Source organism: Pestalotiopsis fici, assembly GCF_000516985.1.
Source record: "Pestalotiopsis fici W106-1 unplaced genomic scaffold PFICI_Scf_10, whole genome shotgun sequence".
Taxonomy (NCBI): domain Eukaryota; kingdom Fungi; phylum Ascomycota; class Sordariomycetes; order Amphisphaeriales; family Sporocadaceae; genus Pestalotiopsis; species Pestalotiopsis fici.
In genome coordinates this window covers 2,157,641-2,172,988 of record NW_006917100.1, presented here as the reverse complement: position 1 = coordinate 2,172,988, position 15,348 = coordinate 2,157,641, and the positions used below count along the sequence as shown (strand labels likewise).

The following is a 15,348-nucleotide window of genomic DNA, read 5'->3' as shown; positions in this document are numbered from 1 at the left end:
AAGCCGCGATAAGAGTTTCCAGGCTGTGACCAACCAACAACCCCAAGGCAACAGAGACGGGCGCAATTCCTCAGACCTAAATGGGAGAGAACTTGATTGTCCATTACATCGTGCCAATGGGTGCTGAAGTGGTCGCTTCAGGCTCAATGGGTCGCTATGGACGATTTCTCCGATGACGGTTTCGACGACTTGAATGTAAACGTGCTGGACGAGCTCGAAAACAATGCTATCCAGTTTACACAAGCCCAGAGGCAGGCCGGCTCGACGCAAGATGACCTCGAACTCGATGAATTTGACGATGACGATCTCGGAGATTCCATCATAACGAATGAACTGCGCGGCAACTCTGTTCTCCTCCCCGAGAAGACGGCCACGGCAACCAATGGCTCGCGCGTTGCGCCACAACGCCAGCAAACAACCCAGCAGCAGCAACAGCAGCAACAGCAGCAACCACATCAGCAGCAACAGAACAGATGGGGAAATGTACCTGTACGCGCGACCCACTACCGGCCACAGCCGGTAGGAACCAACTCGCGACCTCCTGCGCAGATACACACTGGGCTGCGGCAGTCTCAATATGGCCCTCGACAGTCGCAAACCGCCCCATACAGTCAAATGCGGCCCCCGCCTATCCCTCGACCAACCCCCCTCCAGTCACGCAATCAGCCGTCACAAGCGCCGCAGCAGTCCACAGCAGTAGATATCGACCATGAAGCATTGCAGGCTCGGATACAAGAATTGGAGCTCAAACTACAGACCAAAGACGGAGAAATAGATATCGTCCGTCGGAATCTAGAGAAACACAGGCAGGATCACGACAGAGAAGTGCAAGCCTTGAAGAAACAGACTGCTGAGCAAATATCCAAGTCAGAACGTGCTGCCGAGGCCGCCAAAGCTGGTCAGAAAACAGCCACGACAGAGCTTCAGTTCATCCGCCGGGAATTACATGATGAGCTCGACCGGGCCAAGCGGAGGGAGAAAGATGGGGGCACACCCAAGAAGCCCGCAGCAGCCAAGGTCTGGGGTGTTGCCGATGGCTTCGACGATGTTGAAATGGTTGCTAGTCCCAGCAAAGGCAATAGAGGTAGGAACCCTGGAGCCGTGGCTAGTGTCATGCCAGATCCTCCTGCCAGGCTCACCAGGACACCGACAAAGAACAAGAGAAAACGACCGAATATCGAAAGCCCCATCATGGCCCTCGAGACCGACCAGGATGTGATCATGACAGAGGATCACGAGACGACAGGCACAAGCAAAGATGTCGATGGACCGCCGCAAACCGAACAGCCGGTAGCTCAGACCAATCCTCTAGGCGTTGATGTAAGTAATGTTGGCATTTAAATTACCCGAATAGCTACTCATTTTGCTGGTAGTACCTGAGGGTCATACTCAATCACAGCTCTGGCTATGGTAGGCCTCTAACCTTTGACTACTTGGCTGGCTTTGCTCTGCCAGCCAAGCCTGCAGAGAGTCTGGCAGCCATTCTGTTCCAAAAGCTAGCCATGCTTGGCGATCATCAAGACCCCATACGGCTCCCGATTGAGTTTTGTGACAGTGTCATTGAATTATGGCTACAATGTCGCAAAGATGGATGTGTAAGCTCTAATATGCCCCATGCTTGTGTAATGTGATTTGAGTAGCTGACTCGACGCAGCTTGCGCCTATTGGTGAGCTCGTTTCCCTTGTTGCATTCACATTGCAGCTCAACACTATTGGGATTGCACCATTCATCACAGAGGCTCTGGTCTCTACTGCTCTGGATTCATGGTACGAAATCGGCATTCCTCGATTACGCAATCAAAGTTCCGATGGCGATCCATCCGATGCGGCTTTCCTCAACCTAAAGGAACACATTCCAACGTCGTCGATTCTGTCCGTTATGTATCTCACGGCTCTAGGATGTGCCACATCAGATCCTATCGGGGGCTCTCTGTCACGGCCGATAGTTGACTTTTGGAATTGTGTGCATCCAGACTTCATACTCATGATGCTCAAGAGCCACAAACAACCAATTGACGACTTTATTACGACTCTCAAGCTGCTATGTACATCTGCATTTGATGAGTCTATTGGGCCAATCTCAACTGCCCCTAATCGCACTGTGGATTTGGTCGCGCCTCTCATCATCGAAAGACTTACCTATCATCTACTGGAGACTCACCAGTGGGATGTACAGCAAGAAAAACGTTGGACTCTGTGTTTTACATTGCTACAAACGCTGGCGGCATTTGCAAGGTCACCCTTTGGCATGAGACAACTTGTCACGCACGATTACGCTATTCCACGGCTGGTCATATTCCTCAGTTGGACTATTGACGATATGTACGATGGCAATTGCACATCCACAGTATATGTGCTGCCAGACCCCGACTCCCCCATACCGCAACTAGATGCAGACACGAGTGATTCCGGAGAGCCTCCACAAGATGAGCCGGATGGAGTGCAGAGGTTAATCGCACACACGATGCTGCTCTTGCACACGCTTGTCACGAACAAAGACAACAAGGACAGAGTCAACATCACAACCAAACTATCGAAATTTACTGGGGCACACCAGAAATACTTATTGAGCCTCGGAAGGCTGAACTTTGCCGAGGAAGGGGTCAGTGAAGACACGGCAGAGTTGGCACACGAATTACTAGAGCTCGCGGTCACGGAAGAGGAAGGGGCAGAGCTTGGGGAGTTTTTTGGTGGATGATGGCTATGCCTGCGTGCTTATGAGATGCGATATACCCAAGGCGATGTCATATTCTGGTAGATTGTAGCAGCAAAGTATCTTTGAGAGGGTGTTGCGGTGTCGGAAGCTCTGTGCGCTGTTTGCAGCCTCTATTCTTTTGTTATGAACTGGAATGGAGTTCTGTACAAGCACGGGTTCAGTTGTGGTCCGGCGAGGAGATTGGATTGTATAGTAAAACAACATCCATGGATGGCAATGAAGATCATCCCGCTAAGCCATGGGAAAACACCCTACCAAAGCCTACCTTGAAATCTCATCCTGGGCTTATCAGGCATCAAACTGTGGTGGAATCTCTCCAAAAGTGTATGAAGTGTACATAAAGGAGACTGCTGCTGTGATTTGGCAATTGGCATATTTCGAGAATTCAGCTGACTTGCCATGTATGATGACGTTCGAGGCGGCTCTACCTTTTAGCACGCATAACATGGGCGGGAATACCAAGGGCAGGTCCCCGAATTTATTACGTCGGCCCCGATGGCATGCCGACCTTCCGCTGCCAAGGCGCTGACCTGAATCCCAATCACTGTCAGCCAGCGCACACGTGCAAAACCTGTGTTTCCTCCCCGCCCAAGCCACAATTTTTCTTCCAGGCAATGGTGACCTACGTCAGGGCCCTGCCTGCATGCCCGCCTGCCTGCACTCGCCGAAACAATGGCAATAGCTAAGGTAGGTAGCTCTCAAAGCTTACATTTAGGTAGGTGATCGACTAGTAGATTAGCTGGAGATAGGTAGAGTAGAGAAAAATCAAGGTAGGAAAAAAAAAAGTCATTTGCGACCAACAGTTTTTCCAGAAAGGCTGATTATTGACTTTTTCCAACAAATGATAGCCTCGCTTGCCATTTATTCTTGAAACTGCTTTTCTTCCTTTCTACTGCTTCATCAATCTACATGTCCGACATTCGTGGCCGTTTCTTGTGATCCTTTCACCTCCCGTTCCGGACTCGATACACAGCGCGTCATCAGCTCCCCGTCGTCTCTTCCTTGGCGTAAATACCCGACTCCACTTGACTTTGTCGCTAGACTTCCCTGAAGACCCGGCCGGCTACCGACCGTCTCCTAGCAAACTGCGACGACTGTCAACATTTTCCCCTGACACGACCACGACGAACTCTCGTTTGGATCGCGCTCTTTCGACGACCAAAACCGAGCGAGCCCCTACAGATCCGAGTCGCTGCCCAGTCGTTCTGCCCGCCCCCAAGGACTGCTACTGCCTGCTTGCCGCAACTGCCCAACCGACATCATGACCAAACCGCGTCGAGGGGTCAAGTTCCCCCATCAGACCAACGGCCAGGCCCGCAGGCTCAGCGTCAGTGAGGTCAGCGAAGATGGTTCATCCTCACCCGTGCGCACAAGAGCTTCGGCTCAGCTGGGCGACATTAACGAGAAGTCGCAGGCTCCGCCGCCGTCAGACTACGAGAAGAAGAAGGCAAACTTCATAACCCGTACCTTCTGGACCTTTGTCATGATCGGTGGCTTTTTTGCCGCCCTCTTCATGGGTCATATCTACATCATCACTGTCATGACGGCCGTCCAGATCATCTCGTTCAAGGAGGTCATTGCTATTGCGTCTGTCCCGACCCGCGCCCGGGACATCAAGGCCACCAAGAGCCTCAACTGGTACTGGCTGGCTTCCACCATGTACTTCCTCTATGGCGAGAGTGTGATATACTACTTCAAGCACATCGTGCTGGTTGACAGGGTCCTTCTGCCCCTGGCCACCCACCACCGCTTCATCAGCTTTGTTCTCTATGTCATTGGCTTCGTCTTCTTCGTCGCCAATCTCAAGGCCGGCCACCTCAAGTTCCAGTTCACCAACTTTGCTTGGACGCACATGGCTCTCTACTTGATCGTGGTCCAGGCACACTTTATCATGAACAACGTATTTGAAGGCATGTTTTGGTTCTTCATGCCCGCCTCCCTGGTCATTACCAATGATATTTTCGCCTACATTTGCGGAATCACCTTTGGTCGGACGCAGCTCATCAAGCTGAGCCCCAAGAAGACGGTTGAAGGTTTTGTCGGCGCCTGGGTCATGACCGTAATCTTTGCCGTCTTCTTCGCCAACCTGCTGATGCGCAGCAAGTACTTTATCTGCCCCGTCAATGACCTTGGCGCCAACATCTTTACCGGGCTCGAGTGCGAACCCAACCCCGTTTTTCTCCCGCACACCTACAAGATGCCCGAGCTCTTCTTCCTTCCTGACAGCTACAAGCACTCGCTGAGCTTCACCACCGAGCCGATCCAGTTCCACGCCATCGTGATTGCAACGTTTGCCTCCCTCATCGCCCCCTTTGGCGGCTTCTTCGCGTCCGGCCTCAAGCGCACGTTCAAGATCAAGGATTTCGGTGACTCCATCCCTGGACATGGAGGTATGACTGATCGCATGGATTGTCAGTTCATTATGGGCTTCTTCGCCTACATGTACTTCCACACTTTCATCGCCGAGAACAAGATTGCCTACGGCCACGTCATGGAGCTGGCCATTACGGGTCTGTCGGTTGAGGAGCAGATTGAGCTCGTCAAGGGAATGAGTCGGTACCTGGAGAACCAGGGTGCTCTGGGCTCACAAGTAAGTAAAAGAATTCAGAATAAAAATATATTTTTAGCAGCGTATTTGTATTAACTTGATGTTTAACAGGTCGTTGCATGCCTGGATGGCGCCTTTCCTGGAAAGAGGTAGATATTTCATTCACCTCGTCGAGAAGAGGGCTGATTGGGTCTGAGAATTGTACGCTGTGAGCATAGCAGGTGTGGTGGTAATGGGAAAGCCAAGAAATATTCTTTTTCATGATTTATGACGGAAGAGAAAACAAAATAAAAACGGGAATTTATTTCATTTCATTTGCTGCACAACTCTTTTTTTTCTTCTCCCGCGAGAAGAAAACCACATCCCCCTTTGCAGCGATTCATTGGGAATCGTGTACTATACCCTTCCTGTACATATCAAATCTCTCGTCTTTTCCATTTTTTTTTTTTTTTTGATAGGTAGGTACCTGGGAAACCAGTTTGCAAGACACAATCAACTTGTGCTTGGCCTACATCCATAGTTATGCGGAATTAGAGAAATAATCACCTCTACTCAAGAAAAAGGTTTCGCACCTCATAAGCATGCATCGTTTGCCAATCCGGGCAAAGGTGAAAGTACGTGGAACATGGCTTCTACAACGCACAAGTTCATCAAATTTTTCACACACGGAAGTGGATAAACACAGTTTGAGGAGGAAAAGCTGTTCAGCTACCTAGTCATATACCCTTTGTATATGTTTTGAACCAAGTAAACGTGAGCATCGCTTCTTCAAGTCGTATAAAAATGATGGAAAAAACGATACAACACACTGATGTAGTGCGGACAAACTCTTCAAGTTGGTAGGTATACTCCCAGAACGCCTTGCCAAGATCATTACTAAACCATTGTCTACAGTATTGACTTCTTGCGGATGTATGTACTGTAGTATAAAGGACGGTTGCACTATTTGCTAACACCCTCCATCCCGTCAAAGAACAATTCCAGGGAGATCTTGCGGGTTCTAGCGACACATTCTCATCCCGGAAAGTGCGATTGCGGCCTCTTCCCTGAGCTGATCAGAGGGACTTGGGGTTGACTCCTTTCGTACTTCAATTGGCAACTTAACCAGAGGAGAGCTGAGCATCATAGGGTGATGAAGATGCTGCAGGCTGAACCTTCGCTGGTTGGGCGACAGTGAAGCCAGAGGCGTCTGGTCGAGTGGACTGTGTGGCGGCGACGGGTTGCACGACGGCTCCATCGTAGCCAAACGAGGACCAGCTTGTTGCTCCCTACGGAAGGGTGGCAGAATATTCTCTTGATCTATTACTGCCGGTTGGGGGATAGTGTAGCCCGAACGGGCTGGTGGTACTTGCTTTGGCGTCGTCGGCATACTGCTCATGGCCTTGGCTGTGGGCTTGCGCTTGCGCGGGTTTGTCTTCACCGCAGCACTCACAGAGGCGCTTGGCGAGTACACCGGCTCTGTACGAGCAGAGAAGGATAGGATATCGGGCGACGCACTCAGCACATCCTCTTGTCTGGTTGGCAGCGGAGCTGGTGTACAGTTTGCTGAAAAGTCTGGAGGATTTCCGGGAAGCTGTAGTTGGAATTCCGACAAGGTGTATTGGGTGCTGTAACCAGCAGTCTCTAGATTACCACGCAGCTCAGCAACACGCAACGGCGTTTGCGGACGAAGAACACCCAGCTCCGCGGCAGCCCTGTTGAGTTTATCCTTGGTAATTGGACTTGAGAGCAAACTGGCTTTAAAGGCCGGCGCTCGGTGATCCGGAAACGATCCCTGCGATGTAGACAAAGCAGACGGGGCAGAATGTCTTGATTTCCTTGCTTTCGTGGCAGGCTTTCCAGGCGCGTCTGGCTTCACAACACTTTGCGAGATGGGGAGATTTGGCCTCGGCGAGGGTGTGTACCCGAAGAAGTCGAATTTCTCCCCGCGAATCGCGTAAAAGGCCTCGGCAATTGTACTCATACAATAAGCGCCGCAATTATAATCGTTCCGCTCAGCTTGAGGGTTCTTGGCAGGCCCCTTTGACTTTGGAGAGACCTTCTCCTCCTGCTTGACGGTGAACAGCGACTCGGTCTCAACGGTTTTTTCATGTTCAATGGCAGATGGAAATGCCGGCGGTGCCTGACTTGGTTGGGCTGATATCGAAGCTGTGGATAGACCTGGAGCTGGGAGTGTAATTGATGCCTGAGCCGGTTGAGCTGGTGCCAAAGCTGAGGACACTGGCGGCATTTGACCTGCTACCGCCAGAGTCTGTTGCTGGAAGACGAACGGGATTGGAACCGGCACTGGAGTTTCCTTCGGTTTCGGCCTTTCCGATTCTTCCTGATGGGAGGCTCTCGGGGTGGTAATCATGGCCTCCCGATTCTTTTCTTCCATGCTTTCGCGCTTCTTAATAGCCACTGCTTCTCTCTTCCTGGCCAATTCCTCGCGTTTCCTAGCAGCAGCAGCTTCTTTTTCGGCCAGTTCTTGACGTTTCTTGACAGCCGCTGCTTCTCTCTTCTCGGCAAGTTCTTCACGTTTTTTCAAAGCTGCAGCCTCTCGCTTCTCAGCCAACTCCTCACGCTTTTTCAAGGCTGCTGCTTCTTTCTCCGCCTGCTCTTCGCGCTTCTTGATGGATGCTGCCTCTCTCTTCTTCTCAGCCAGCTCCTCGCGCTTTAGCTTTTCATACGCGACAATCCCGTCGGGTGACATCCAAAGTGTAGGCTTTCGCTGCTTCAAATCATCGACCCAGGCATCACAGTCCCATTGCACCCAATAGTCGATAATATCGCCCCAGATGCTCTCAGATGGCTTGGTGAAGTTGATAAATACAACTTTGCCTCCTTTCTGATGGACTGCCTTGGCAAATTCCCTGACCATGACCTTGAGACCGTGAACCTTCAGACTTGTTCCAAGAACTAGCATCAAGTCTGGACCAACGGAAAGGTCGTGCTGTACAATGGACGAAATCAGATCTGACTGTGGATGCTCCTCTCCGTAGAGGACAATATCGGGTCGTAACACTCCTACTCCAAGTGCTCTTTTGCCTTTTTCTTGACGAGCCGCTGTAGCTCCAGCGCAATGCGGACATTCAGGCTGCTCGCCAGACATGGTCAAGGCTTCTCGGTCTTCAGAGCCCCAATCACAAAGCTGAGCGCAGGCGAAACAACGCAGGGCTTGTAATGAGCCATGAAGGAAGACACATTCAACCCCCTTATCTGAGGTAGTACTCATGCGATTCTTGACCACCTCGAGGCTTTCTGTGTTCTGGGATGGCTGAGACAAATCCTTTTCTGCGGCATCGCTGTCATTCTTGGCCTGAGTACATACATCGGTTCCGCCTGCTTCGTTGTCGACAAGGCGCTGTTGTTTTGCCGACTTTCTGCGCTTGTTACCGGCTCCGATCTTCAAGTCAGTTGACAGGCCGATTTTCTTCTCAATCTCATCAATATTCTGAGTGTAAACGCGTGCTAGTTTTCCGATATCGCGAAGCCGAGCAATGAAATGGTGTGTTGTAGTTGGCTCAACATCCCTCACCTTTTGCCTTAATGTCGTGGCAAATCGGTAGAAAACAGAGATTTTGAGGGGATCTTTCCAAATATTGCTGTCGAACAAGTCACGTCCCTTCATGGTCCTCAGGCGTGCTTGCGAGGTTTGCGAGCTCAAGAAATCACCTTCATCCTCCTCTCCATCATCCTGGTCTGAATCTTCGGGCTCGGAGCAATTCGAACTGCGATCAGTTGGCTCTTCGGGTTGGTCGTATGGATCAAATAGAACAGGAGGGGGGGATGAGAGCGGCGATGAGCTGAATAATCCGACCAGCCTGTTTGTCCTTGGCGTTCTAACTACTCGCGCGAGTCTATGCTCCTCTGCGGGCACTGTATCCATAGAGACATCTGTCTGCGTAGATGACCTTGACATCTCTCGGGCAGAGAATACAGAATCATGAGTTGTGGAAGAGGATGACGAGATCCCTGTGGAATGCCGCGACATAGCCAGCCGATTTTCTAATCGCACAGATCTTGTAAGCCTTTGCTCAGACTGCACATTGCTTGCATCCTTTTCAACAATCCCTGCAGGTGGCTGGGCAGCGAGCTTCTGGGTCGGCGTGTCCTCGTTGCAAGACTCCGTTTTCTTCAGTCTAAGTCCAGGAAAGGCCACTATTGGGGACGCATCGGAGCTTGACGCAGATCTGGTACTTGTTGGTGTGCCGTGCAACAAGGCCTCATTTCCTTGTGAGGTACGCCGGCGCTTTGTGGGCCTGTCGTTGATATCGGCCCCATTTGATTCACTGTCCTCTTCGATATCTCCTGAAGCCTCTGCCTTGTCATACTGAGCCTGGATCAGGGAGTACAGGCCGTTTTCCGAGCGAAAGTCCTACTCGCGTTAGCTGGAATGAGGGTTGAGTAGCGGTCGCCTGTTGCTTACTGGAATGCCCGAGTTTGTGCTGATCCCCGCGCCAGTGATCATGACAACTCTTTTTGACTTCCCGAGAGTATCGGCAACATTTTGAAGCAGCTCTGCGGAGCCGGGTGTGATCTGTACTGTCGGCATCGCGTTCTACCAAGTGGTCGGGTCTGAGCCCAACCCTGTCTTCAGCTCCGACCCGAGCGTCGAGAAGCTCACCAAACTGCTACTTGGGAAGCAGACGTGTCGTTTCCAAGTCAATTCAATTGCTCAACAGGTAGGCCGCACCTCCATGACTGGTGTTCTAGTAGCTGGTACCTAGCTGTGCTTGTGAAAAGCCCGTAAACGCGTCGACGCTCGGTAACTTTGGTTGAATCCGCTGTCGGTAGTCTCGAATCTTTTGTCTGGACGAGGAAGGCTCTTGGAGGATTGCTGGAGTTTATGCTTTGTCCAGCAATGGGCAATTGCGTGGGCAATTCACGAAGGAAGAGGAAATCGAGCAGGGCGGTCCAAGACGCGTCGCCGATATTGAAGACTGCCACAAATCTTGACCACACAAATTTCGAAGGTTGTTGTAGCGACGAAATCCAGAGCTTCCAGGTCCTTTCAATGGCGATACGAGCGGTGGGTGCGTAAAAAATTCGGCAATAAACAGTCGAGGGCTCGATTTCAAGAGAGAGGCCGGGTACTTCCAGGTCGTCGCGACTTTTGCTACCCCACCGCGGCAGGGACTCGAGCACAGTTGAGGAATAAGAAATACGGCTCAAGCTCAAGATCTGGACGTAGATGTGGCGTCCCAATAATGCCTCCAGACCGGTGGAAGCTGCCGTCTTTTTTTTGCTAAAATAACAAAGGAGGAACTGGGTTGGTTGAGCAGAGGTTGTGAATCTCACCGTCAGAGGTCGCGCATCAAATGGCCCATAGGAGTTGTCAAGGTAAACAGCGAAGTGCACGGCCCCGCATCGAATAGAGCTCCCCTTCGGGTTAGCACCTGCACCGGGACTCACAAAATAGGCGGAACAACGGAGCGCTAAAAACAGCTGATCACGGATGGTCTTGAGTTTAGTCGAGTCCCTTGACGCGCATGTGGAGATGCATATTTTTTGCCAAGCACTATTTAGGTAGTGTATGTACATAGGTACATATATTGTACTGAGCTAAGGGCTATGAAAGAAGATGGCCAATGCCAACTCTTCCTCTCTTGCTCATAATTGACCTGCACAATTATATTTCAAATCTCACATCGAGCTACGTATGTACTTGAAATTGCACTAGTTGTACTGATTAAGCCGTCTAGACAGGAGGAAACACCTCATCTAGACTTCGAGTCTGGCACAGTATACTATGTTGTTGCAGAAAGCATCTTGGCAATGTTTGAAGCAGATGGCCGTTCTCCTGTGAACCTGGGCAGCGTTCCGGAATGCGCTGAAGGCGTGTAGGCTGCTATGAGGTTACTAATGTCAACTATTCTCGCATATGGTGCTGGTGTTTGGTTTTCTTGGCTCAGGTCTGACGCTCGCAGATGCGCGCTTGGTTTTGTGCCCCCATGGTTAAAGCTATAGCTAAATCCCTCATGGAAAATGGCAGCCCGACGACCGAACTCGTCTACCGTGGCCCGAATCTCTTCGCTAGCAAGTCTGTACTGTTGGTGCGCCAGATTCATTATTTGTTGCCTTCTGCTGAGCCAGATTGAGGAGGGAGCTTTGATATTACTCAGTAAGTGATGGATGTCTGCCGCTGGAAGTTGCTGTCTCCGATCCGCCATGAGTCCCTCGTATAGGGGATCCGCAGTTTGGAAGAAAGCATCAAAAACCTCAGCCCAGGGATTCGTCCAACGCGGCACCTCCGTGTTCTGAAGCACGGGGTGCTGACCGATGCCGGTGACAAGATCACGAATGTCGGATGCTGTTTTCCTATACCCGGCTAGGGTCAAGACAACCCAATCGAACTCGTCGCTCGACTGGCCTTCGTCCGAAGGCCAAAGATAAGATCGGGACTCTTGGTGTCCTTGCCTGAAGTACTCATGAATATACTGTTCAAGCTTGCCAAACTCCCTAACATAAATATGGTGTATTTTGGCAACGTGTTGCGGGACCACACCATGCTCAGTGAAGTACTCTTCGAAGTGTTTGTTCATTTTCTTACGCCAGGAACTCAGGTCTTGGTTACGGCAGGCATTCCGCTGTCCTGGGATATTTTCCTTCCACTCTCGAAACCCTTCTTCATGATTTCGGTTACTCCAACACTCCAGAATTCTGAGTCCAAGCCAGCCTGCAGTCTGAAGCTCCTCCATAGCTTTGGGCATGGGGTCAACCTCGATACCCCAGAAGTTGTGAACGACCCGCTGCTGATATTCTGCACGAAGACGAGACTTGATACCAAAGAGCGGGACCGCTGACCAGATGAGACCCTTACAGTAGTCAGCCAAAACAGGCATCCCTCGTCGATGCAGCAGAGTCCAAACGGTCTTCATGAAGGCGTAGTTATCCTCCCCCATCATTTCTGCCAATACTTCTTCATCTGCCCAGTCATATGCCATGAGAGTGTAGTACGAGTTTGCTGGGTTTGTCATCCGGCCAGCCGTGTCCAGACCATATCTTACGACTTGCTCATCCCACCAGCCCTGGTCGAATCGAGTCGCAAGCCAGTCTATTCGTATGGGTTGACTGAAATCGATAATGGGTCTAGCAACCGGCAGGTATCTGTGGTCATCACAAAAGACTGTAGGGTAAGAATAGCCCTCAAGGAAGAGGGGCTGCAAGGTGATCATCCTAGAAGTAAATCCCGGGACCGGCAGAGCACACGTCAACATGCCAAACGTCTCGTACTCAAAAGCACTTCCCAGCTCGGCCCATGCGTCATTCTTCCAAAACGGCTCACCGTCGGCGTGAGTCATGTCGAAAAGCTGAGCGCCGGCTTGTTCAAGAAGTTCGGACACGCGACTACAATGGTTAGGAGGGTACTTTTTGCCCAGCGCGCCGCACATGAATGCAGTTGCAAAGTGGGTAGCATGCTGCGACATATTGGGTCAACGTTCATGAAATCGAAAGATTGCATCCCTTGTTTCTTACCATTAATTCGTGAAGGATTGTGACAGCGATCATGAAATGACAGCAGAGCTTTTCACAAGCGCGATATTCTGGGACAAGGAGTGGCCAGATCATTTGTGCAGAGAGGAGGATTTCAAATTGCCCAGGAGTCCGCTCTTCTGCCTCGGTAAACCCGTAAAACTCGCGGATTTGAGGATCCCATGTTCTATCATGCTTGTTATCAAGAAAGTTTCTCGAATTGTGTGGTGGATAATTGTGGCCGTCAACAATTCGGAAACCTATTGCGATCAGCCAATGCTGTAATGATCATGGGAATCAATGATTTCAGACTGATACGAAGATTTCAAAAGAAACAACTTGGATATGCTTCATTGTACAGGGCTCCCAGGGTCTTCGAGAAAACAATAAAAGAAAGAAACTTACGGAGTCCATTTTCCAGAATCCGATCAACTTGAGCGACAAAATCAAAGTGCTTTTGATGAAGGCTAGCCACGGGTGCCGGAATATATTCCGAGTTTACATCGTCAACCGGGACCATTTTCCACAAACATCTAGTCCTCGGAAGCACACGACGATCCAGGTTGGGGTCAATAGGCAGTCTCGTTCGGAGATCTTTTATCGCCTGCCAAAATTTGGGGTTTTGATTCAGGACACGAGATGCGAATTGCAAGGAAGGCTGTAGCGCTTCCCAAACCTCGTTATTTCGTCTCTAACTCATCAGTCAGCAGGTCAAGTCCACATATGATTTCTCGTTACTCACTGCATTCCATTCCTTTTTGCCTCCATTTCCTACATAGAAGTAACGCGGGTTATCGTGTTGAGAAGTGCGTGCGAATGGATCTTCCCACTTGTTTCTCTCGAGTAAACTAATCATGAAAACAGTTAGATTTTTCCGGCGCCGAGAGAAGGAGACCATCTCATAGATGTCGTGGTGACTGCCACTTACGGATGGAGCGGTTGGTTCATGTCCAGGTTGTGCGTGACCGAGTCTGACATGGTGTGAATATCCTCCGTGATTAGTTCATCCATTGTCAAGCCCTTGAACAAGAACCGTTGCCAGTTTTCATCTTCTTTGGTATTTGTAAATAACTTTTCATAGGGTTCCTTCATTTTAATATGCGGATTTTGTAGCTTTGAAAAATCCGTCGTTCGTAGATTTTGTTGCATATCCGGATGCATGGACATATCGCTCCATAATGGCTTTTCTTTGGTTACCCTCCACTCTTCGAGTACTTCGATTGCAATAGCCGCCGTGTTATCAACTTTGAAAAGGGGTCTTAATCCCCGCGCTCTCGTCGAGTCAATCATTCGGTCCTTTTCCTCCGAACTAGCATTGTCGAGAATTACTTGTAAAGCAAGACGGGCTTTACGAGAAACACCATTTGCTGATTCTAGCCGACTTTGGCTATCAGATTGGCCGAGGTAAGCTCCCCATTTCTGGTCATGGCCTGAATGAGTTTGGTCAATGTCCTGCGGTAGAAGAGCCGGACGGAGTGATTTAGGCGCATCAAGCTCTGATCGTTCTATAAATTCCCAATCTGGCAAGACAAGTTCCCGATCATTCCTAAATCCTGGCCGAGTCCATTCTGGAACATAGATCTCGTATGCTGAACTGCCTTCACCTGCGTTGTAGGTTTAAGAGACCCTGAGTTTATAACACAAGTGCTTTGTATACTTACTAGTCGTCACGCCAGTTTCCCCTGTAAAATTGTTGCGTTCAAATAGTGCTGTGAGGAATGGAAGCCAATCATATCCACATGTTGGGACAAGTCTCCGATTAATATAGTCCTGAGCTGCCTCGGCTGGCGTTGAGATTGATTTTAGTTGTCCCATAGGTGCTGCGAATATTGATTCAAGTGAAAGAGAGATGAAAAAGTGATGCAATGACAGTAAATAGAGTAAGATTACACGAATTAATATGATTGTAATTTCTTTTTTCATATATCTAGACTTGAATGCTTTCTAGATTGCCCCAGAATCATTTTGCTCGTGCCTGAGCGTACCATTAATTCAATGAGCTCAATGGAGTTGTGTTAGCTATGAATGAAACAATGAAATTTCTCAATGTTAAACTGTTTCCGGCACACTAGCTTAAACCTCGAGTTTTTACAAAGCTTTGAATGAACAATTGTCATGGTGGAAAGATCGGAAGGCTTCGCGAGGTCTCGATTCGCATCGTGAATAGTCACGCGTTCATACACGATATACGGGCTGGGCTGACTCGCAAAGTCCGAAGCACTCAAGCACTTTTAATTCTTGAGATATACTGGGATACATTATCACAGCAGTTAACACTGTACCCATTATGTTCGTAGAGTGTCGATTCATTCACATTGTGAAAATAATTGCAACGTCCTGCATCATTTGCCCATGTAATTGTAGGTATGGCCAAAATACTTGTAAAATATAATACCTGGGTCTTGACGTGGTCTGAATGGTCCCAGACTCAGAAAACGGGTGGAGAACGACTGAATGAATTTCATGGACGTCGCTACCACTCTTACCATCCTAGAGTAGATAAAGATCGGGTGAAAATGTGCATTGTAATCTTTCGGGACCTAGCGCTTGGCATGGCTGACTGTGTATACAGTCAAATATTTGTGCGGCAACCCTAATCCAAGCCCGGAGCAAGTGAGCGACCCCGGAT

General features: G+C 49.8%; 4 protein-coding genes across 4 annotated transcripts; 2 read left to right on the top strand and 2 right to left on the bottom strand.

Annotated features, from left to right (window-relative positions):
• Positions 1-156: 156 nt before the first annotated feature.
• Positions 157-2,698, top strand: PFICI_12903 (uncharacterized protein; the record flags this gene model as incomplete). The annotated part of the gene is made up of 3 exons (XM_007841484.1): positions 157-1,320; positions 1,374-1,595; positions 1,655-2,698. 3 exons carry the CDS (start codon positions 157-159, stop codon positions 2,696-2,698), a joined length of 2,430 nt encoding a protein of 809 aa, XP_007839675.1.
• Positions 2,699-3,977: 1,279 nt separating this feature from the next.
• On the top strand, positions 3,978-5,417 carry PFICI_12902 (phosphatidate cytidylyltransferase; the record flags this gene model as incomplete). Its single annotated transcript, XM_007841483.1, has 2 exons — positions 3,978-5,306; positions 5,376-5,417. The coding sequence occupies 2 exons, from the start codon at positions 3,978-3,980 to the stop codon at positions 5,415-5,417; spliced, it is 1,371 nt and encodes a 456-aa protein (XP_007839674.1).
• Positions 5,418-6,264: 847 nt separating this feature from the next.
• PFICI_12901 (uncharacterized protein) lies at positions 6,265-9,798 on the bottom strand (the record flags this gene model as incomplete). Its single annotated transcript, XM_007841482.1, has 2 exons — positions 6,265-9,582; positions 9,673-9,798. The coding sequence occupies 2 exons, from the start codon at positions 9,796-9,798 to the stop codon at positions 6,265-6,267; spliced, it is 3,444 nt and encodes a 1,147-aa protein (XP_007839673.1).
• A 1,195-nt stretch (positions 9,799-10,993) lies between these two features.
• Positions 10,994-14,534, bottom strand: PFICI_12900 (uncharacterized protein; the record flags this gene model as incomplete). Its single annotated transcript, XM_007841481.1, has 6 exons — positions 10,994-12,664; positions 12,723-12,979; positions 13,125-13,410; positions 13,462-13,567; positions 13,648-14,323; positions 14,381-14,534. The coding sequence occupies 6 exons, from the start codon at positions 14,532-14,534 to the stop codon at positions 10,994-10,996; spliced, it is 3,150 nt and encodes a 1,049-aa protein (XP_007839672.1).
• Positions 14,535-15,348: the final 814 nt, after the last annotated feature.